The following is a 24,077-nucleotide window of genomic DNA, read 5'->3' as shown; positions in this document are numbered from 1 at the left end:
TCAGAGAAGAGCTCGAGAGGATGTGGAGGGTGAAAGTAACGGTGGTCCCCGTGGTAATCGGAGCACTAGGTGCGGTGACTCCCAAGCTAGGCGAGTGGCTCCAGCAGATCCCGGGAATAACATTGGAGATCTCTGTCCAGAAGAGCGCAGTCCTGGGAACAGCTAAGATACTGTGCAGGACCCTCAAGCTCCCAGGCCTCTGGTAGAGGACCCGAGCTTGAAGGATAAACCGCCCGCAGGGGCGTGCTGGGTGTTTTTATATATATATATATATATATATATATATATATATATAATTTTTTTTTAAAATGATTTAATATGAAGACAATAGGCAGAGTGTTACATGCACAGCCGTAAAGAATGTAGCCTCATGGGCAGTGTAGTCTGTGCTGCAAGGAGAATGGACTGACATACCCGTTATGTGTCTGTGAGCGAGAAAAAGGGGAGTGGAAAAGTACGAGCTGTCACTGAGCAGAAACGGGAGCTGGAAGCATGTAAATATAATAATAACCACTGCAGCACTCTTTTTGCTGCAGCTACGGTGGCTCTTACATCCCAACTGATGAAGACCCTGGAGCGGTTGGTCCTGGTTCAGCTTTGGCCCCTGGTGAGCTCATCACTGGACCCACTTCCTACCAGCCTGCAATTGGAGTGGATAATGCCGTCATTCACCTCGTGCATCGTTCCCTCTCTCACCTGGAGACTGTGAGAATCATGTGTTTTGATTTCTCCAGTGCCTTTAACACCATTCTTCCCACAGTCCTGAAGGACAAGCTGGAGAACTCAGGAGTGGACCATCACCTCACAGCATGGATACTGGACACCTCAACAACCAACCACAGTATGTGAGAACTCAGGGCTGTGTGTCACACAGGGTCGTCTGCAGTACGGGGGCCCCACAGGGAACGGTTCTGGCTCCATTCCTCTTCACCATCTACACTGCAGACTTCTCCCACAACTCCACCCAGTGGTTCCTGCAGAAGTTCTCTTACAACTCTGCAATAGTCGGCTTCATCATTGATGGGGACGATCGGGAGTACAGAGAACTGACCCATAACTTTGTGGACTGGTGCCAGCTGAACTACCTGCAGATCAACACTAGTAAAACCAAGGAGCTGGTGATAGACTTCCACAGGCACAAACATCCTCCAAGGAACCACTAAACATTCAAGGTATGGACATTGAGAATGTGGACAGCTACAGGTACCTTGGTGTTCATCTGAACAATAAATTGGACTGGACTCACAATTCAGACGCCCACTACAGGAAAGGGCAGAGCAGGCTTTACTTGCTGCAGAGACTCAGGTGTTTTGGAGTGAAGTGGTCTGCTGGGGTGGCAGCATCTCTGCTGGGGACAGAAAGAGACTAAACAGGCTGATCCGGAGGGCCAGATCTGTTCTAGGATGCCCTCTGGACCCAGTGGAGGTGGTGAGTGACAGGAGAATGGTGGCTAAGCTGTAATCCGTGTTGGACAACAACATCTCCCACCCCATGCAGGAGACTCTGACAGCACTGAGCTGCTCCTGCAGTGGCAGGCTGCGGCACCCACGATGTGGGACAGACAGATTACACAGGTCTTTCCTTCCAACTGCTGCCAGACTCGACAACAAAGACTTTACAGATGACTGCAGACAGACACTCACACACATCTAATACACCAACACACATCTAATACACCATGGTAACCTTGATCCTGTCTCCCTGATGTTCAATCAATTCAAAAGTCTTCTCAAGATACAAGACAAGATGGCGCCCTTGTTCGGCAATGCTGCTGTCAGGGTCTCTATTCTTCTGTTTTGTGTTGTATTACCTATTCTTCTGCTCTCTGTGGATGACATTACAGCTACCTACGTTTATGATCGAAACACCTTATTTCAGATCAAATCAGCAATAAATTCGATGGATAAATATGGGAAACACTTTGGAGGCTTCCCTCCACCACTTGGGCAATCAGCCCATCCCCGAACACAAAGAACCACCAACGCACCGATGTCTCGGACTCCCTTTTTTTTTTTTTTCACCCACAAGACTCTTGGTGGCGCTGTCACTTGGTGTTCGCTCGCTCTGCGGTAGAGTATCACTTCCTGTTCCTGCTCAAACACAGTGGTGTTTCTGAGTAGCTTATTTGCTTAGCAATTTAATTAACAACTTTTAAATACATTCTTTTTTCATAGTATAATCTTCACGTGCTTCATTCGAAGCACACTTTTTGTGTACTCACTACCTAATTTATAGCCAAAGTATTCACTCACTGTCTCTGTACTGTTTCGCTAGCTTAGCTTAGCTCGTAGCCGACTCGTTAGCACCATGGCTACTTCACCTGTCCCTCCTGCACTTTCTTGCTCATTGTGTCAGATGTTTAGTTACTCCTCGGCCTCCTTTAGCAGTAATGATATCTGTAACAAATGTAGCATATTTGCAGCTCTGGAGGAATTACTGAATTGGAGACTCGGCTTCGCACCCTTCATTCACCCGTAGCTAGCCAGGCCCCTGTAGCTGGTGCAGCCGAAGATAGCGTAGGCTCCGCTAGCTGTTCCCCGGCAGACCCCAAGGAGCTGGGGAAAGAGGGTGGCTGGGTGACGGTGAGGAGGAAGCATAGTCCTAAACAGAAGCCCCAGGTACATCTCCTCAGACCTGACATGGGCTGCCCACATTCAGGTCCAGACCAAAAAGGCTAGGCAGCGCCTGTATCACCTACGACAACTGAGGAAGTTCAGGGTCTCTCCAAAGATCCTCAGGATTTTCTATACAGGCGCTGTGGAGAGCATCCTCACACAGAACATGACATCGTGGTTTGGGAACAGCTGTGTGAAGGACCAAAAAGCTCTCCAGAGAGTGATCCGTACAGCAGAACGCTGCTGCAGGATTGCTCTCCCCCCGCTTCAGGACACCTACACCAGGAGATGCCGGACTAGAGCAGCGCAGATACTGAAGGACCCATCCCATCCTGGCAACAAACTGTTCCAACTTCTGCAATCTGGTAGAAGGTTCCGCATCTTCCGGGCAAGGACAGAGAGACTCAAGAGGAGCTTCTATCCCCAAGCCATCCGTGCCCTAAACACACACACCCGCCCTCTCACATCATCTATAATTGACTGAGACAGGACTCTTCCAGACACTACACCACCAACCCGTTCATGTGTCTAACCATTTTTCCCCACTTGGTGACACACCCGCCGGGGGTCAAACTCTGGTAATTGGTGATTCTGTTCTCAGACATGTGAAGCTAGAGACACCGGCAACCATAGTCAATTGTCTTCCAGGGGCCAGAGCAGGCGACAGTGAAGGAAATTTAAAACTGCTGGCTAAGGGTAAACGTAAATTCAGTAAAATCATAATTCACGTCGGCAGTAATGACACCCGGTTATGCCAATCGGAGGTCACTAAAATCAATATTGAATCGGTGTGCAACTTTGCCAAAACAATGTCGGACTCTGTAGTTTTCTCTGGTCCCCTCCCCAATCAGACCAGGAGTGACATGTTTAGCCGCATGTTCTCTTTAAATTGCTGGCTGTCTGAGTGGTGTCCCAGAAACGATGTGGGCTTCATAGATAATTGGCAAACCTTCTGGAGGAAACCTGGTCTTGTTAGGAGAGACGGCATTCATCCCACTTTGGATGGAGCAGCTCTCATTTCTAGAAATATGGACCATAAGACGCACTGTACTGAAAGGCGCAGTCTCAAATTATAATATTATTTTATGCCATGTTAGACCCCTAATTAAAGGTTGTGAATTATTATGTAGTTTTAGTTGGCATTATTCTCCTGAATTAGAAGAAGCTGGTAGCTATTGCATTAGTTAAACTGATTTGCATTACATTAGACTGCTGATTTATTGTGGATGAATGATATTGTTTTATGATGCTATAAGAAATACTGTTTGCAGAAAGTCATTGCCTTATTTGTCTGATTAGAAGAGAATGGAACATGCTGGAGTTTTCTGCCCCATCTCAGCAGGAGCAGATAAACGGGGAGCCAAGGTCGTAGCTTAGGCGCTGTGTGAGAGAAAAGCATGTGAATGTTTAGGCTTTTATGATAAGGTGGGGGCACCAGAGGCTATAAGAGTTTGATTGATGCTCCACCATTTTGAGATCTGAGGCTGTCTGCATAAAGTGTCCATCTCCCACGCGTGTGACTATTAAAATCATTGTTTGACTTAACCCGGCCGGACCAGTGTTGTTATTGTGGTTTTTTCTCTTGTCTCCATCCCCAATTTTGAACTCGTAACAGCTTGGTGGCTCGTCCTGTGGTATTGGGGTGGAATTTTCTGAGGTTGTCGAATGGACAGGCACAAGCCAGTGGTCTGACGTGAGTGGGCATAGGCCGGCTTATCCAAAGGTAAGGCACTACCTGTTGAATTATTTCCAAAGTGTGCCAAATTGGACATGATTAAATTAAAAGTCTACTCACTGAAATTACTGGTAGAGGGTCTGTTTTGATTTTGATGAGGATCCGCGTGTGTTATGCAGTTAAAGTCGGTTAAGAGTGTTTAATGAAGTTGAAAAAGTATGAAAGAAATGCTGGGTTAGAGTCCCAAGGAATTGAGTTAGAGTCTCAAATAGTTTGGTAGGGAATTGGTCATGTCGTTGGTTAAAGTCCAAATTGATTATAAGTGTGGACCGGTGTGATTATAAGTGAGGGAAAGGCTCCATTGACCTCTAGGTTGCACTTGCCTTAGTCAGACTCTTGTTTTAAAGTGTTGACTGTTGTTTCAAATTGTTATAAATTGTTACAGGACGGCAGTCGGAAACTGCTAAGAAGCGCATAGCCCGGAGGTTACGCTCCCTCCTGGCCGTGGACGCGCGGCTTTGACCTGTCGTCGAACAGGGATAGTTCAGTTTGGCTTATCTGTGGGGTACAGGGCATCCTGAAATAAGCTAGGAGTTAGAGTCTCCTCACCGTTGGAAACGGTGTGATGTGCGTTTTTGGACACAGTTAAATTGAGTTAGGGACTTTAGTGATGAGGCCAGATACAGTTAGAGTCTGATACTGGTTAATTGATTACAAAAAAGTTAGACTTTCTTCAATTTGTCGAAATTGTGTAGGCGCTTTTTAGAAATTAGGCCAGAGACTGTTCTGGAGGAAACAGATACTGGTTGATTGATTACAAAAAGGTTGCACTTTCTTCGGTTGGACCCATTAACTTAAATTTGTCAAAATTGTTAGGCGCTGAATCTGTCAGGCCTGTCAGTGGTTGTAAATATAAGACGTCTTTGTAATATAAAATAACAGAGCTTTGGGTGAGACTGTGTGTGACGTGCAGCTGCAGCGCTGCGAGCTATTTTTAGACGGTGTGTGAACATGCAAATGAGGTGGCTGCTGTGAAGCGCACAGAGGACTTTAGCTTGCTGTTTAGCGTGTTATTGAGTTTTATAATTATGATTTGCAAACAATGATACATGCCTGTAATTAAAATGCTGATTTTGCTGATTATGATATTACAAATAAGGTTTTGAATAACTACGCTGAATGTTTGATGTTCGGCTGGGTTTTGATATAGAAGAGACAAAATGGGCTTGATTAAGACCGGCACTTCAGTCGGCAGAGTAAGATTGTGATGAAAATGATATTAAATAAATCTCTTAGTGTGTTGATACAGGTGGCTACGGGCCTGGACCAACTGCCCCCACAAGCACAGTGGCCGAAGCAAAATTATAGTAATGGAAACCACACTCAGCAAGAATCAGCAGCTGTGGAAAAGACAGCAGCTAGGAGAGAATTAGAGGAGAAATTAAGAGAAGTTTTTAACACATAAAATTGGGGCCAACAGACTTGTGGAGGTTGGGAAGGCGTCCGGAGCATCACAACAAAAAGGTGAAACAAAAACACACACAAGCAGAGTAATGTGAGAGAGGCACATGCTAGAGGAATGCCTTGTTTGAAAAAAAAAAAAAAAAAGCTAAACTAACTCACCTACAAACGCACATACACGCAATGAAGAAACAGCTTACATCCATGAACACGTGAAGATTTTCCAGCAAGTTTAAAGCAGCGAAGCTTAACATACACCTGTTGTTAAATAATAAAGTTGACCCACTACTAACAAATAAACTCTCTGGGTTGCAGGACAACAACTTAACTTCAAAAAAGACACTGGTCTGACCAACCAGTGAAGACACAACAAATTTAGTGGTAAAAAGAGTCAAATTGTGACATGTTTTCTTCTGATTGATTAATACAAGTGATTACTGAATGAAAGAAAAGTCCATTTTTGGGCTTTTAAACATGATCTTAAGGATTTTAACATGTACCTGTGTTGTCCTGTCAGCTTGGTGGGTCTGGAGTGGATTATATGGTGAGAAAAAACAAAAAAAGGGGGAGAGAAGGCTAACACAGGGCCTGGCCCCGTTGTTTCTCCCCTTTCTGAATAACACAGCCAACACAACATTTCATGACAACATCACCCATTCGTCCGTTTTTGTTTTGTTTTTTCTTTTTATGTTTGATTACAGGCTGCTTTGTCGGCCCGGAAAGCCGAGGCTGACCCTGGACTCCTGCTCTCTCCTCTATCATCTTTGCTCACTCCTCTACCATCTTTGATGTGACCCTGACCAAATGCTATAGCAGCTGGACCCACAAAAACAACTTGAAGATGTCAACAGCGCTGCAGGAAAACGATCTTATGCAGCGGAGACGGAGAGCGTTAAATCCAAGGCCCGTTTCACTACACGGGGGAGATTTCCAGACAGCTTCAGCTGACAGAGCTGTGACGAGACGCCCATTAAGCCCGGAGGAAAAGTGAGGCCGAGCAAGACAATGCTGACCTTAACAACTCTGCATTAAAACTGTGCAGGACAGTGACGGACCAACACGGAGGATCGGGCAGCAAAAAGGGCGTGCCAGAGACAAAAGGAGTAACTGAGGACAGGAGGCACCTCAGAATGGACAAAAGCACCAGGAGAAAATAAGCTGAAGGCACAGGTGTCGGGGCTCGGCCAGGAGCTGACCTCTGAGAAGAGCCGAACAGCAGAGCTGTAGAAGGCCGTGGAGCAAAGCAAGGGAAACATCAATGGACTTCAATTTGACTTGTACGGAAAAGACTCTGAGGTTTCTGCCCTCAGTAAGAGCTCAAGGCATCAGAGCAGGAACTGAGCATGGCTCAGGAGGAGCTGGCTGATAATCGAACCCATCAGGCTTGGAGTCCCAGACACAGGACTTGAAATCAGGCCGGAGCTTGCTGGAGCTAGATGAGTATTGTGATTTGTCCAGTCTGCTGTGGAGTGAACGTTTGGGGGATGGCTTCTTGTCGCCTCTGCCGTCCTCCGGTCGCCCAGCTTCCTTGGCCGCCCAGCTCCGGACTGAACGCTCAGGCTGAGACACCCCAGCAAGCGTGGACTCCATTCCCCTGGAATGGGACCACGACTACGACCTGAGCCGTGGGCTTGAGAGTGCAAGCGGGGCTCTCAGAGAGCAGCAGAGTGAAGAGGGAGACTTCCTTCAGCGCCCTGCCTCAGGCTTGTCAGATGTAGTGATCCCAGACAGCCCTGAGGCCTTTGTTAAACTAACAGAACAAACACTGAGGTCTTCCACTGGGGAGGTTGCTGCTGCAGACTCTCATATACACCCTCTGGATGTCAGCCGTTTCCACCTGCAACAAACGGACAGCAGCCGCACTTCTGCAAGCACAGAAACGGACTCCTCATACATGGGATATCTGCGACTGATGGGCAACTAGCAGATCCCAGCAGCTCAGACTCACAGACTTCAGGAGTGATTGAGCGCTGGGAGCTCCTGCAGGCTCAGGACCTCAGCAAGGAGATGAGAACAAAGCAGAACGAGCAGCAGTGACAGCAGCTGAACTCTGACCTGAACAAAATCTTGACTTGGCTGGGAGAAACAGAGGAAGAGCTGGAGCAGCAGCGTAGACTGGAGCTTGGCACGGACATCCAGACGGTTGAGCTGCGTATCAAAACCCTGAAGGAGCTACAGAAGCATAAGGGTCAAGTTAAGGAGGAGCGGAACAAGGAGAAGATGCAGGACACTGGAGAAAAGGACTGCCCCAATTGGGGCCAGAACCAGTACGGACAGAACTTTGAGCAGCAGAACCAATGGATGTAAACAGACTGAAATGGAGGAGGGCAGGACCCAGGGCACGCTTCAGGCCGTGGTTTACCCAGAACACCAGAACAGGAAAGTGATGAACACAAACACCCACACAAACACACATATGCACTCTTTGATTGAGTGGGAAATGACACACACACGTGCACAAATCGAAATGCTGATTCAATTCACTGAGAAGTGATACACACACACACGCTGATGCAATGAAGAATGCTTTACTAACAAATGCTGCACACAAACATCCAAATATGGAGTCGGTTACAACAACAAGAACCCATCGATTATTTATTGGTTAAATGCATTTCATGTTACCCAGAGGGCATTTGTGTAGATTTAGGGGACAAGGTCTAAAGCAGTTTGGTTATGAAAACAATGTCTGTGCGTGATGTCTGTTTATGGCTCAAGGCCTCCACTGAATTGTTTACTGTGCTTCACACAGCCTAACAAGGAGCAGTGGTACAGAGTGAAAATGATGAATTAACGGTGTGAGTTTTATTTCGGAGAGAATATGAAAAGGTTGTGTTGATTTGACTCAGTTGTTTAAGTTTCTGCCAAAGCAAAGCATTTGTGTGCAACCAGTGTCCACTATTGAATTAAGTCAATCCAACATGTTTTTGTCAGTGCAAAAAGGAGTTACGGTACCTGTATTCCTACACAATATTGTCCCGGGAGGGAGAAAAACTTTCTGGTGAAGCTTTGGTTGATCTTTGGGTTTTTCTTGACACTAGGTTGATTCTATCAATGAGGTTTGGATTGTTCTCTTTCTCTAAGAGAGAGAAAGATGGTTTTATGTTTGGACATGTTTGCAATGGGCCCCAGTATTGGCTATTATATGAGTGTTTTATTGGTTACGTTTGTTTTTGCTTTTGTTACAGTGCACTGAGATAAGAACATCTGAGAGGTATGATCCACCGGTGGTGATATTTTGGTATTTTGTGAGTTCCTGATTTAACAAATCGGCTCCTTAATCCAGGCCTGAGAGAGTGAACTTTAAAGCGCTATAAAATATTCTTACTGAAAACAGTCGCAAAATGTTTTTCTCCATGATTATAATGGGCTGGGGAGAAATTCACTTATATGGGACACTGATCGAATGAGAAGTCCTGAGCCTAAAAGGATTGCAGCGAGTCAATCCAGTCCGGAAAAAACAAAACAAAAAAAAAAACAAGGAACTGTTTTCCTTTAAAATGATGACGTCATCTTGCTGGTGATGGAGCCTCGAATAGATTACGCGTGAGACTCCATTATCAGCAATATCTGGTATGAATGTGTGTGGACGTATGCATGTGACTGGACTGTGAAGGACTGACGACTAAAAGCTTTAACTGACTTGATACTGAGACAAAAACGGTACTGACTTTAGGATTAGTAGATGTCCACAGACAATTCACCCAGCCTGTAAAAGAAGGGTGGATGTTTTGTCTTGCTTTGTTTTGTTTTTGCAAGGACAGAAGGTTGACAGAGACTAGGGGGGAGGCTGTAGCTTCACAGGAGTGTGAACTGCAGACTTAACCCTTTGGTTGCTAATTTTGAGTTACTGATGTTTACATTAGGAAAATTGTGTTTTAGTAGCTGTAGTTCGATTAATGTATCATTATAAAATGGTTGGGAATGTTAAATGCTAAAGTGAAGAAAAGGTTTGATTTCACTCATAAGTGAGCAGATTATTATTAACCATAGCGGGTCACTGTAAAGAGTTGATCAACTTTTATAGAGGTAAAAAAACAAAAAAACAAAACCCCTCTACTGAAGTCTATGAATAACAGGGGAATGATAGACTTGCCACACTCAAAATGGAGATATGTAATGATAAACACTGGTCCCCGCCTTTTGGGTGCTTTCTTGAAATAGTCAGCAATTTAAAAGTAAGATAGAACCGACAGGGGCATGTGCTGAGGGGTGGTGCTGCACAAGAACAAGAGCAAAATATAGAAAAACATTGTTTTTAGCTTTGAGAAGTTCAAATTAAAATGTACCATTACACTCAGAGGATCAATATGAAGTTCGATGTATGCTAATTTTGAATGAAGTACATGACTGGTGACTGTTCTGTCCTGAGCTTTTGTTTTTACAGCACCCGCTTGACCACACCAGCAGTTTCTTGCCACCGAAAAGGGGTACTTGCAAAGAATAGAGAATGGGGAGGAATATCATCATAACTGAGAAAGGTAAGCCCCAAAGGGGGTGATAACGCCATAACTTTCACTTATGGTCAAATTCTCAAAAATTTGACCCCGAACTTGAAAAATTCTTCAAACATTTAGAGACAAAGTGAAGGTTTAGATAAACATAATGTCACAAACCACATAAGGATGGAGCACTTGAATCGATAAGATGGTGAATTGACACGCAGTAAAATGTTGATCATGTTGATTATGTTTATTCCAGTGTGCAGAGCAAGGTTATTATTATTAAAGACAACAAATGAAATAACGGAAACTAGAAGTGGAAAAACATTTGCGTTAACGGAAATAAAATCAAAACAAAAATGGAAAACTGACTAAAACTGTAATGAATGTTCACAAAACTAACTAAAATTAACTGGATTTATAGCAAAATGTGTTTAGTTTCATTGATGTGTGCGTGCCCTACAATAGTTAAGTCAAGGCACTACGGTAGTCGAGTCGTCTGTGTTGCTGCTCCGTCCACGCGCAGAATCATGTCAGGAAGAGTCGGGGGAAGCCGCCAGAGTCCAATTTAGGATTATTTTGAATATGACTGTTTTTTAGATATAGCAAGTGTCTTGTAGTGGAGAGAGACACAATGTCCTCCTGAGACCCAGGGAGGAAGAAAAAAAAAAAGGAAAAGTATTTTCCTTTTTTTCTTTTTCTTTTTTCTTTTTCTTTAAGATAAATCAAGTGTTGGGACGGTAAAAAAACACATTATAAAAGCAAAATTGTCTTTAACTAATTTTATTTAAATTCTACAACATGTGCACTACAGTGCACAAGGGGAGTTCATTGATCACGAATGTGAAACTAATAACATTCAAGAGCTATTTAAGAAAATTAAATGCTCCACTGAAATTTTTGTAAGCAGGATATTAAAACTTATTTATATAACAATATCATAAAAATGTAGATCAGGGATCAACTTAGAAGTCACTGACACTTCACTAGCTGTAAGCCATTGGTTCAGGAACAAGTGATTGCACTGGGCTTTCTATTTCACAAAAGTCAATTCATTTATGATATCTGAGGAAGTACTGTGATTTTTATTTGGAAGACACAAAGGAACATTTGGCACTTCCCACATCTCACATATGTTTTACTGTGGCACCCAACTATTTTACAACTGAAATGCCTTGGACTGTTAACCATTTCAGGCAAGTGGAGTGAACCATATTTTGCTGCACTCTCATCTGATTGGGGCTTCCTTTTCTTGATTTTTGGAGAGAACTCTTCATTACTGGTATTATTCAGGTCTTGTTCACATGTTTGTCCCACGTTTCTCAGCCAAGAGGAGCTTGAACTCCAGATACGGTGAATTCTTTTCGCACATTGAGATCACTGATAACTTTTAGCAACGACGTGATCTTGTAGAAACAATCAGGTGCCATGGATTCATCTATAAATGCGACTCTTATTTTTTACTTTACTGGAAAACATTTCTGCATTTTACCCATATTTTATTTTTAACTCAAAATCAAAAATTCCAGATTCTCCTACATGTCGGTTTTGGACCAGATAGGACGACAGATTTCAGGTGGCCCTGTGTTTTTCTATTACATTTGCCACTGCATCTCGATAATCTTTGTGTGGCTCCTCCTGGGTTCTCACCCTCTCCTACCTGGCTCACATGACTCTCATCTTCTGAAAAATCTATGTTTGAATCTCGCTCAATTATTCTGTTAAGAATTCTCTCTGCCTTTGTTAAAGAGTTGTCTACTAGGAAAAAGTGAAATAAATATAAGTACAAAGTCAATCAATCAATCAAAATTTATTTATATAGCACATTTTTAAGACCGAAGTACACCAAAGTGCTTTCCAGTAAAATCGCAGTACAAATAAAATCACAATAAAATATAAATTACAAATATATAAAATATAAGATAATTACAGAGCCAGATGTAAATTACCCTAATTCACCTTAAATGCCAGATCAAACAAATACGTTTTTAAACGTGATTTAAAAGACTGAATGGAATCTGACGCGCGAATATGAAGAGGGAGAGTATTCCATAGCCTGGGTGCAGCAACGGCAAAGGCACGGTCTCCTCTGGTCTTCAGCCGAGACCTAGGTTGCACCAAGAGCAGTTGGCCCGATGATCTTAGTGCTCTCTGAGGGCTGTACAGACAGAGGAGATCAGCTAAGTAGTCAGGTGCCATATTGTTTAAAATTTTATAAGTAAACAATAGAATTTTAAAATTAATTCGATATTTGATAGGAAGCCAGTGTAAATTTTTCAGAACAGGGGTGATAGAGTCAAACTTTCTAGTGCCGGTCAAGAGACGTGCTGCGGCATTCTGGACCAGCTGCAGACGCTGCAGAAGAGAAGATTGTAGACCCAAGTAGAGTGAGTTACAATAGTCCAGTCTTGACGTAATGAAAGCATGAATGAGTTTCTCCATATCTTTGTGTGGTATGTAGGGTTTAGCCTTAGAGATTAGGCGTAGTTGATGAAATCTAGTTTTTACCACAGTAGAGACCTGTTTGTCAAGTTTGAAGGAACTATCCATGAAAACTCCAAGATTCCTGGCAGTATCAGTAAGGTAGTTAGCAACAGGCCCAAATGTGCCAGTCAATTGTCCCAGAGGCATATTTCAGTCAAAAACAATAATTTCTGTCTTCTTTCCATTTAAAGTAAGAAAGTTACGTGATAACCAATCCTTGACATCACTCAGACAGTCAAACAGAGGATGTGGTGAGGATAAAGCATCCCCAGTCAGGTGAAGGTAGATTTGAATATCATCAGCATAACAGTGAAAAGAGACATTGTGTTTTTCAAAAATGGAGCTCAAGGGCAACATATACAGAGAAAACAACACAGGACCCAGTACCGAGCCCTGGGGCACACCACAGCGGAAACGGGCAGAAGAAGAGGAATATTTTCCCATCGTGACGGAGAACGACCTCTCAGAAAAATATGAAAGTCCCAACGTGCACTAGAGTACACATTAATAAATTAGCCATGTTCTCTGTGAAACTAAATATGCTTAATTTTTAAAAACCCCTCAAATTATTTACTAGATGTTTATTTTTGAAAATTAATAAAAATCTGAGTTTAACAAAACGTTTTAAATGTAAATATCAAGATTATCTTTCTTGCTTTCATAAAATGTGCTTGTGGGCATGCCAGCCATTTTGAAAAGGTAGGAAAAATCCATTGGCAAGGCCACACCCCCACACATGTGATATAATTTTAAAGGTACTGTTGTCCTCTTTAAGAAACATCAGGACTTAGATGAGTGGCAAGTAGAGTATGAGAGCTACAAGCAAAAATTAAATGTGTACTACAGTGCGCAAAAATGAATTACTGGGCCATCAGGGGGTTATGAGGGACATTTATAAAACTAAAAATCCCACAAACCTTGAAGTGCACTTGAAAAGCTCACACAAGAAGGTTAACCTAGCTTACCTTGAAGAGCTCATCAGGGGGAGCACACTCCCCCTCCTTGAAGAGCTCCCCCACTCAACCCGCATCCCCAGAAAACAGCTAACCCCAGATATTTTATGCCATGTTATACCCCTAATTAAAGGTTGTGAATTATTATGTAGTTTTAGTTGGCATTATTCTCCTGAATTAGAAGAAGCTGGTAGCTATTGCATTAGTTAAACTGATTTGCATTACATTAGACTGCTGATTTATTGTGGATGAATGATATTGTTTTATGATGTTATAAGAAATACTGTTTGCAGAAAGTCATTGCCTTATTTGTCTGATTAGAAGAGAATGGAACATGCTGGAGTTTTCTGCCCCATCTCAGCAGGAGCAGATAAATGGGGAGCCAAGGTCGTAGCTTAGTGTGAGAGAAAAGCATGTGAATGTTTAGGCTTTTATGATAAGGTGGGGGCACCAGAGGCTATAAGAGTTTGATTAATGCTCCACCATTTTGGGATCTGAGGCTGTCTGCATACAGTGTCCATCTCCCACGCGTGTGACTATTAAAATCATTGTTTGACTTAACCCGGCCGGACCAGTGTTGTTATTGGAAGGAATAAATAAATAATAATAATTAATAATAATAAATTCTGCTCGATTTCCATGTTCCTCCGCGTAGCTGATGGCCTTCAGTTTAAACTGTGCTTCATAAGCGTGTCTCTTTGCCATTTTCAGGGTTGTTAAAACAACGATGTTCCACATAATGCACATACCTGTCCTTTTATACAGGTATGTGCGATTGTCCGGTATATGCGATCAACGCCCACACTTCACCCTTTAGCGTTCTCATGGTGTTCTCTACTACGTCCTCCTTACAACACACAGGGCGCACTGTACTATAGGGCGCGCCGCACTTTTTAAAGAAAATCTAAGGCTTTTATGTGCGCCTTATAGTTGCGAAAATACGGTAGTTTAAATGAATCAACACCCCCCGAGTCATTCTAACTACCAGAAACCTCGAAGCACAGGCCGAGGGGGAGGTGTGGCAGCAATTTTTCACACCAGCCTATTAATCAACCAAAGACCCAGACAGACTTTTAATTCATTTGAAAGCCTGATGCCTCGTCCACCCAAGCTGTAAAACTCAGAAACCAGTCTTAATTGTTATCATCTATCGTCCACCTGGGCCTTACACAGAGTTTCTCTCTGATTTCACAGACTTTTTATCTAATTTAGTTCTGAGCTCAGATAAAATAATTATTGTGGGTGATTTTAACATCCATGTAGATGCTAAAAATGACAGCCTCAACATGGCATTTAATCTGTTATTAGACTCAATTGGTTTCTCTCAAAATGTAAAAGAACCCACCCACCACTTTAATCACACTCTAGATCTTGTTTTAACATATGGCATAGAAACTGAACATTTAACAGTGTTTCCTGAAAACCCTCTCCTGTCTGATCATTTCCTGATAACATTTACATTTACAATAGTTGATTACACAGTGGTGGAGAGTAGATTTTATCGAAGTAGATGTCTTTCTGAAAGCACTGTAACTAAGTTTAAGAATATAATCGACCCACTGTTATCATCTTCAATGCCCTGTACCAACATAGAGCAGAGCAGCTATCTGAACGCTACCCCAACAGAGGTCGATTATCTTGTTAATAATTTCGCCTCCTCACTACGTACGACTCTGGATACTGTAGCTCCTGTGAAAACTAAGGTCTCTAATCAGAAGTACCTGACTCCGTGGTATAATTCTCAAACACGTAGCCTAAAGCAGATGAGTCGTAATCTGGAGAGGAAATGGCGTGTCACAAATTTAGAGGATCATCATTTAGCCTGGAGAAATAGTTTGCTGATTTATAAAGAAAGCCCTCCGCAAAGCCAGAACATCTTACTATTCATCACTGATTGAAGAAAATAAGAACAACCCCAGGTTTCTCTTCAGCACTGTAGCCAGGCTGACAAACAGTCAGAGCTCTTTTGAGCCAACCATCCCTTTAACGTTAACTAGTAATGACTTCATGAACTTCTTCACAAATAAAATTTTTATCATTAGAGAAAAACTTACCAATAATCATCCCACAGATGTAATATTATCTACAGCTACTCTTAGTACCATTCATGTTAAGTTAGACTCTTTTTCTCTAATTGATCTTTCTGAGTTAACTTCAATAATTACTTCCTCCAAACATCAACGTGTCTTTTAGACCCCATTGTAACACAAAGTTATTTAAGGGCTAGTTTTATTGCAATGGGAGAGTTTACTGACTGACGCGCAGAAGAAATAGTTCTTTATGCAGCCTAGATGGTGTGAATGACGAGACCAGAGACTGCAATATCTTGTTGAGGAAAAACCAAAAATATATTGAATAAATGGGGGAAAGGGGAGATGGAACAAAATAATTAAAACAACACACAACATAAATAAATGCCCACAATTAATTAATTAATTAATTCTGTGATTTTTTTCTGTTCAAGAGTCCTTTTGTTAAGTGTCCTTTTGGTCCTTTGTTAAAGTTTCTTTTTTAAAGTTTGCTTTTAAGGAATTCCTCCTTAGGGTCCAGCTTCATGTAATGGGGAAATATGTCTGTAATCCAAAGACTGCAAAGTGGGGGAAAAAAGGGGAAAAAAGAATGGCCCACCCGGCTCGCCACTTCAATATGAAGAAGATCAATTCAAGGTGGGAAAAAAAACCCTGACCTGTAGGCCAGAAAAATGTCCATTAGCACAGCGGTCTCCAACCTTTTTTGCACCACGGTCCGGTTTATGCCCGACAATATTTTCACGGACCGGCCTTTAAGGTGTCGCGGATAAATACAACAAAATAAAACTAGTACCGGTACCGAAAAAAAGAAGATTTATTCATAACACACGTGAAAAAACCCAGGAAAACCGAGTTAACGATAAAAACGATAACAAAATAACGCTGAAAACCGATAAAAACCCTGAAAACTATACATTTCACACCTGAGCCTCAACTCTCGCGGCCCGGTACCAAACGACTCACGGACCGGTACCAGTCCGAGGCCCGGGGGTTGGGGACCGCTGCATTAGCACATCAAGTTCAATTCAGTTTACCGGCAAACAAATAAATTTTTCTGCAAGTCTATGCAACAATACGAATCATGAATTATCATCATCATCATCAGTCACAAATGTACAACAGTTAAATTATTAATCATCTTGGCTACGTAACTTAATCCATACATTCCAGTAGCGTTCACTACAAACAAATAGAGAAACAACAGTCTAACAGACAGCATAGCCGAATTCAAGGTGACACATAACAATAATCAGTCAATTGCAATTTGTTTCATAGAAAACCCAGTTAAGTGCTTAAATAAATAAAAGTGTTAAAAAAAAAACAGTTTTCGAACCGGAGTTCTACTTGCGGTGAGAACGCCGCCGAACAACGTAATTTTTTAATCGCGGAAACGATCGACTCGTTACTGACAACTAAAAGGTTGCTTTTGGTAGATGTTAAGGACACTTACCGCTGAGGTGATACAATTTTATAGACGAATGGAGGGGAGAAAACGCTTTGTTTTCCAACGCCGTTCTAAACGCCATCAGCTTACAGCCACAGAAGAGGTCGAACCCGAAAGTATCCCTCCACAGCCAGTTTTCATATTCGCTGCAACATGGAAGGAGCGAATCAGGAGAGGGGCCTCAAATCAGCTGACGTGGGTCATGTGACAATGCGTAGGTGATATGGGTTACACCATTCTTACAAAACTGCTCAAAGAAATCCTGCCATTAATTAATTCTTCGACCTTAAATATGATCAATCTATCTCTAATAATCAGCTATGTACCACAGGCCTTCAAGCTGGCTGTAGTTAAACCTTTACTCAAAAAGCATTTCTTGACCCAGCAGTCTTAGCTAATTACAGGCCAATCTCCAACCTTCCTTTCATATCAAACATCCTTGAAATAGTAGTTGTCAAACAGCTAACAGATCATCTGCAGAGGAATGGCTTATTTGAAGAGTTTCAGTCAGGTTTCAGAGCTCATCACAGCACAGAAACAGCTTTAGTGAAGATTACAAATGATCTTCTTATGGCCTCTGACAGTGGACTCATCTCTGTGCTTGTCCTGCTAGACCTCAGTGCAGCGTTCGATACTGTCGACCATAATATCCTATTAGAGCGATTAGAACATGCTGTAGGTAGTACAGGTACTGTGCTGCAGTGGTTTGTATCATATCTATCTAATAGACTCCAGTTTGTACATGTAAATGGAGAGTCCTCTTCACACACTGAGGTAATTATGGAGTTCCACAGGGTTCAGTGCTAGGACCAATTCTGTTTACATTATACATGCTTCCCTTAGGCAGCATCATTAGAAGACATAGCATACATTTACACTGCTATGCAGATGACACCCAGCTCTATCTGTCCATGAAGCCAGATAACACACACCAATGAGTTAAACTGCAGGAATGTCTTAAAGACATAAAGACCTGGATGGCCGCTAACTTTCTGCTTCTTAATTCAGATCAAACTGAGGTTATTGTACTCGGCCCTGAAAATATTAGAAATATGGTATCTAAGCAGATTCTTACTCTGGATGGCATTACCTTGGCCTCCAGTAACACTGTGAGGAACCTTGGAGTCATTTCTGACCAGGACATGTCCTTCAACGCACATATTAAACAAATATGTAAGACTGCTTTCTTCCATTTGCGCAACATCTCTAAAATATCCTGTCTCAGAGTGACGCTGAAAAACGAGTTCATGCATTTATTACTTCCAGGCTGGACGACTGTAATTCATTATTATCAGGAAGTCCTAACAACTCCCTGAAAAGCCTTCAGTTAATCCAAAATGCTGCAGCAAGAGTCCTGACAGGGACTAGAAAGACAGAGCATATTTCTCCTGTTTTGGCTTCCCTTCATTGGCTTCCTGTTGAATCCAGAAATTAATTCAAAATCCTGCTCCTCACATACAAGGTCTTACATAATCAGGCCCCATCTTATCTTAATGACCTTATTGTACTATATCACCCTATTAGAGCACTTCGCTCTCGCTCTGCAGGCCTACTTGTTGTTTCTAGAGTATTTAAATAGATGTAGGCTGCCGGGGATTCCCATGACGCATTGAGTTTTTCCTTTCTAGTCACCTTTCTCACTCACTATGTGTTAACAGACCTCTCTGCATTGAATCATATCTGTTATTAATATCTGTCTCTCTTCCACAGCATGTCTTTATCCTGTCTTCCTTCTCTCACCCCAACCAATCACAGCAGATGGCCCCGCCCCTCCCTGAGCCTGGTTCTGCTGGAGGTTTCTTCCTGTTAAAAGGGAGTTTTTCCTTCCAACTGTCGCCAAAGTGCTTGCTCATAGGGGGCAGTGTTGGTCAAGTTACTTGAAAAAAGTAATCAGTAACTAATTACTGATTACTTCCCCAAAAAAGTAATCCCGTTACTTTACTGATTACTTATTTTCAAAAGTAATTAATTACTTAGTTACTTTTTAAAACCTGAAGAGGTGATAAAGCGATAGATCTTTCAGCCCAATTCTACTTTTTCTACATAATCCATCATACAAAATGTAATCAAATGGAAAAGTCTCTTTTTAAACTTGTTTTATCAGTTTTAATCTTTTATCTTTATGCATCAAGCAAAAATTTAATTATATGCAACATTCTCTGACTTGAATAAATTAGTTTAACATTTAAACCTATTTTCTACACATTCCAGCACATAAAATAAAATATTTTTTGTGTTTACACTCACTCTTTCAAATAGATGCAAGTAAAACACAGCAGAAAATAAATAAAGTCAAAGACTCAGCAGTCCTGTTGCTCTATTTTCACCTGTAAAGCAGGACTGAGGTAGGCGGAGGTTTACCCTGGTGCAGGTGTGCCGCGGTCAGTTGACGAATCCGCGAGTTTCTCTGTGAATTTCCCATTACGTCATTGCGCAATCGGTGCTTGCTTGGAAGTTTAGGGGTTTTTTCGCTGTAAAAAGAAGTTTTCTTCCCACGCACGATGGATGATAATGTTTTTGTCACTTTTTATGGAATCAAACTCAAAGTAAGGTCAGTACTTCCACGCTTTAAACGCTGCACGCTCATACTCTCTCCCACAATCGATATGTGATCCATTGTTGATCTGCACACAGCTGTTGTCACTAACGGCGCACTCGCTTACGTCACTGTTGTGAGACATTCTCGCAAAAAATCACGGTTTTAGTAACGCAGTAACGCAGCGTTCCTACGGGAAAGTAACGGTAATCTAATTACCGTTTTTGCTATAGTAATCCCTTACTTTACTCGTTACTTTAAAAAAGTAATCAGATTACAGTAACGCGTTACTAGTAACGCGTTACTGCCCATCTCTGACAGGGGGTCATGTGATTGTTGGGTTTTTCTCTGTATCTATTATTGTAGGGTCTACTGTACAATATAAAGTGTCTTGAGGCGACTGTTGTTGTGATTTGGTGCTATATAAATAAAACCGAATTGAATGTCTGCCACGGATATGTATAGGCACTGCTAATGTTAGCATGAACAGATAAGTCCTGCAAGGAAGTTGTAGTGGGCTGAGCTAACTCTTGTCCCACCTGTTTATATTTCGTTATGGGAGCTGGAGTGGGCAAGTTATTTGCTTGGAGGTCTATCTTTTTGCTTTTCACTGTCAGACACAACGCAGCAACACACTACTTATATGTGCATACATTTTTTTCTACGGTGACTACAAAAAATAGTTCACAGTAAAAGAGTAAAAATTTGTTAACTACACATTAATTAAACATTTTGTGCTTTGGGCAAACAAGTGAAAATGAACAGTACCCTATGTTTGTTAGGCTAACATAAAAATGTAAAGACATACTACATATGCACTACAAAGGCTTTTTTCCACTCCGTTCACATTACTTCATCTGTTATTTAAAGAATCATCAACAAGAAAAAATGCAGCTGTCATTGTAAAGGACTTTGGCTTTGGGTCTTTTCAAAACCATCCATTCGCTTCCGCTTATCCTTTTTCAGGGTTGCGGGGGGGGGCGCTGGAGCCTATCCCAGCTGTCATAGGGCGAAAGGCGGGGTACACCCTGGACAGGTCGCCAGTCTGTCGCAGGGCTAACACACAGGGACAGACAACCATTCACACCTAGTGACAATTTGGATTAATCAATTAACCTATCCCCACAAGCTGCATGTCTTTGGACGGTGGGAGGAAGCCGGAGTACCCGGAGAGAACATGCAAACTCCACACAGAAAGACCCCGGCCTGATGGTGGAATTGAACTCAGGACCTTCTTGCTGTGCGGCAACAGTGCTAACCACCGTGCCACCGTGCTGCCCTCAAAACATATAAGAAAACCAATGAGTACTTTATTAGTTATGAGTAGTTTATTTATTTGTGTGTGTGTGTGTGTGTGCGCGCGCGCATGTGTGTGTGTTTGTTTGTGTGTGATGAAGAGTTTCAAAATCTTGGTCTAACGCATGGTGACTTTAGAAGAGTCAGACTGCAGTATCTGAAGAGTAACAATGACTTTTATAGATTTTCTGAACCAGGGGTAGAAAAAGACATATATAATGGGGTTCAGACATGAGTTAAAGTAGGCTAAGCATAGAACAAATGTCAGTGATGAAGCACTTGGCAAGCTGTCTTGGCCTGTGAGAGCCACACAGTAATATGGACACATACATATGAGAAACACAACAACAACAATACCAAGAGTCCAGGCTGCTTTCAGCTCCGATTTCTTTGCAGTTACTGTAACTGATCGCTGGTGAGTGACTGCAAGCTGAGACCTCATAGCACGAGCCTGAGACACAGCCACCACAAACACTCTCAGATACAAAACTACAATCACAGTAAAGGGAACAATAAAGGAAAAAGTAACATCAACAAGTCCTGCGATGTAATTAATGACAAAGACACACTCTCCAATGCAAGAGTTATACCTGCCTGGTTGCTCCAGGTTATCCATCAGAATCAGACTTTGAAAGATGACAGAACAGATCCAACACAAACAGACAACAATTTTAACTCTTTGTTGTGTGATCTTGGTGGAGTAATGCAGAGGGTAACAAATAGCCAAATATCGATCAACAGATATGATCACCATGGTTCCTATTGAGGCCGAGGTGATGACATATGCTAGGTATTGATACAGAGTGCACATGATGTCACCGAGGAACCAGCAGCCATCTATGAGCACAATTTGGAAGAACAAGAGGAGGCCCACACAGAAATCAGCGACAGCCAGAGAAAGGAGCAGGAGGTTGGTGGGGGTGTGGAGCTGCCTGAATAGGGAGAGAAAACACAATATTTTATATTTAGTTTTCTCTATCAAGTGTTATTCAAATTTAAGTATATAGTGCAGAGGCTTAAAAAGAAAAGAAATACTATCTGTGAAAAAAAATGTCTTTCTTACTGCTTGAGATCAATTCAGTTTGATATCTTTCTACCTGAAATGTGAGACGGAGATGATGACCAACAGGTTAAGAATCACAGTAAGCAGAGAAATGAAGGACAGCAAAATATAAGTCAGCATGATCTCAAAGTGTGGACGCCTGGGCCTCATGCAGGAGGTGTTAAAGAGTTGTTGAAAGCAGAGTTCAGTTTCCTCCATCACTGCCGGAAGAATGGCAAACTGAACTAAAATGTGTCTGCCGTCTTTATATTCATCCTCCCCTCCTTCTTCCACACCTCTGTTGTTGTTGCTGGTGTGGTTTTTCTATTCCTGTAATATACTGTGTGACAGCATACGGTCACCTCATAGTAAAACAGTTCTCAATTTCTGGTCCACTGGGGCTTTTCTGTGGTGCTTTTTCCCCCCATGTGTTCTTACTTACTTCCATAGTCCAGTGATATGAATGTTAGGTGAGTACCATTGAGTGGATGATGGCAAACTGTAATTTATCCTGAAAGGGAAGGCTGAGTGGTTAAGGCTTGACAGTTGGACCTAATCGGCTCCCTTGACCTGCTCTGAAGGTCCTCTGAGAGCTGGAAGGTCACTGCAACCAGGGTGACAAAGCCCTAAAACTGGCTAAGAAGTTATAATGTGCTGCCTCTCTGTTTACTTTCTGAGGTTTCAGAGGAGATTCAGGAGTTTACAATACGGCTGCCCCTCTCCGAGCCTAGTTCTACTGGAGGTTTTTTCCAGTTAAATGGAGTTTTTTCTTCCCATTGTAGGCACGTGCTTGCACATAGGTGTTTGTGTGATTGATGGGGCTTATGTGTATCGTTATAGGGTCTTTATCTTGAAAGTCAAGAAGGCTCAGCAGCGGCTGTAATACGTGAGGAGGCAGAGGAAATTCTGCATGTCGGCCAAAATCCTCAGCAGGTTCTACAGCTGCATTGTGGAGCCCACACTGACCAGCTGCATCACTGCATGGTACAGCAGCACTACTGACACTGACCGCAAATGCCTGCAGAGAGTGATAACAACCGCAGAGAAGATCACCAGAAGTACGCTGCCCTCTCTCCAGAGCATCTACCATTGCAGAGTCCAGAGGAGAGCTGCCTCCACCCTCAAAGACCCCACACACCCCAACATGGACTGTTCACACTTCTGCCCTCGAGACGGAGGTTCAGAAGTGTGAAATCCAGAACATCCAGACTCAACAACTCCTTCTTCCCCACTGCCATCAGACTCTTGAACAGCTGACCTATTTTTGAACAGTAATAACAATTTTTTTGATTTAAGTTTCTTGAAGATGTTTCGCCTCTATTCCAAGACGTTTCTTCAATTCTAAACCAAATGGTGGCGAGTCCCTTTTCTTTCCATCTTCTTAGTTTAGTAGATGAAAGTGAAAATTTGAAAAATTTATGCACATAATTAATTTACATTTTAAACTTATATTGTACCGTAATTGTCACAAAGATCATGAACTGGATATTTATTGATTCTACCCTCCCAAGCACCAACTAAAAGAGCAACCCAAATTCCAGAACTCTTATCCATCACTAGACCTTTGTTAAATGGACTGATTCTTACATAGCACTGTTCTACTCTCCTAGAGTACTCAAAGCGCTCTATACAACACACCGCATTCACACAAGCACTGATGTCTCTGTGTTCTCACTGCTTTCTAACTAACATACACTCATACTCAGATGGATGCATCGGAGAGCAAGTGGGGGTTAGTATCTTGCCCCAGGGGCGATTCTAGGATCAGAGCTTTGGGGGTGCTGAGCACCCAGAGAGCTGCCCAGCCAGGCAAGATAAACCTGTCTCTGTCAGTCCCTGCATCCTTAAATGTTGTCCCGAGTTCTCTCTGACTGTCTCCTTGGTGCATTTAAACCCCTGTTCCTCCCTGTGCTCATTGTCTGTTGTCTTCATCTCTGTTATCAGTCATCATAATTTTACCAGAAAAGCAAAACACTTTTTTGAAAAGTCTGTAAAAAAACCATCAAATCTGATAAAGGTTATTTAAACGCTGCAAACGAAGAATGGATTGGAATAAAAAAAAATACATATCCTAACCTTAATTACTGGGGGGAATAATG

General features: G+C 42.3%; 1 protein-coding gene across 1 annotated transcript; it reads right to left on the bottom strand.

The window, feature by feature from the left end:
* Positions 1 to 20,990: 20,990 nt before the first annotated feature.
* Positions 20,991 to 21,921, bottom strand: LOC120725704 (trace amine-associated receptor 13c-like; the record flags this gene model as incomplete). Its single annotated transcript, XM_040018674.1, has 1 exon — positions 20,991 to 21,921. A coding segment is annotated over one exon (867 nt), but the record flags the coding sequence as incomplete, so codon positions are not given.
* Positions 21,922 to 24,077: the final 2,156 nt, after the last annotated feature.

Source organism: Simochromis diagramma, unplaced genomic scaffold (assembly GCF_900408965.1).
Source record: "Simochromis diagramma unplaced genomic scaffold, fSimDia1.1 OVJJ01000733.1, whole genome shotgun sequence".
Taxonomy (NCBI): Eukaryota; Metazoa; Chordata; class Actinopteri; order Cichliformes; family Cichlidae; genus Simochromis; species Simochromis diagramma.
The sequence above is the reverse complement of the archived record's forward strand: the minus strand, read 5'-3'. Positions and strand labels throughout refer to the sequence as shown.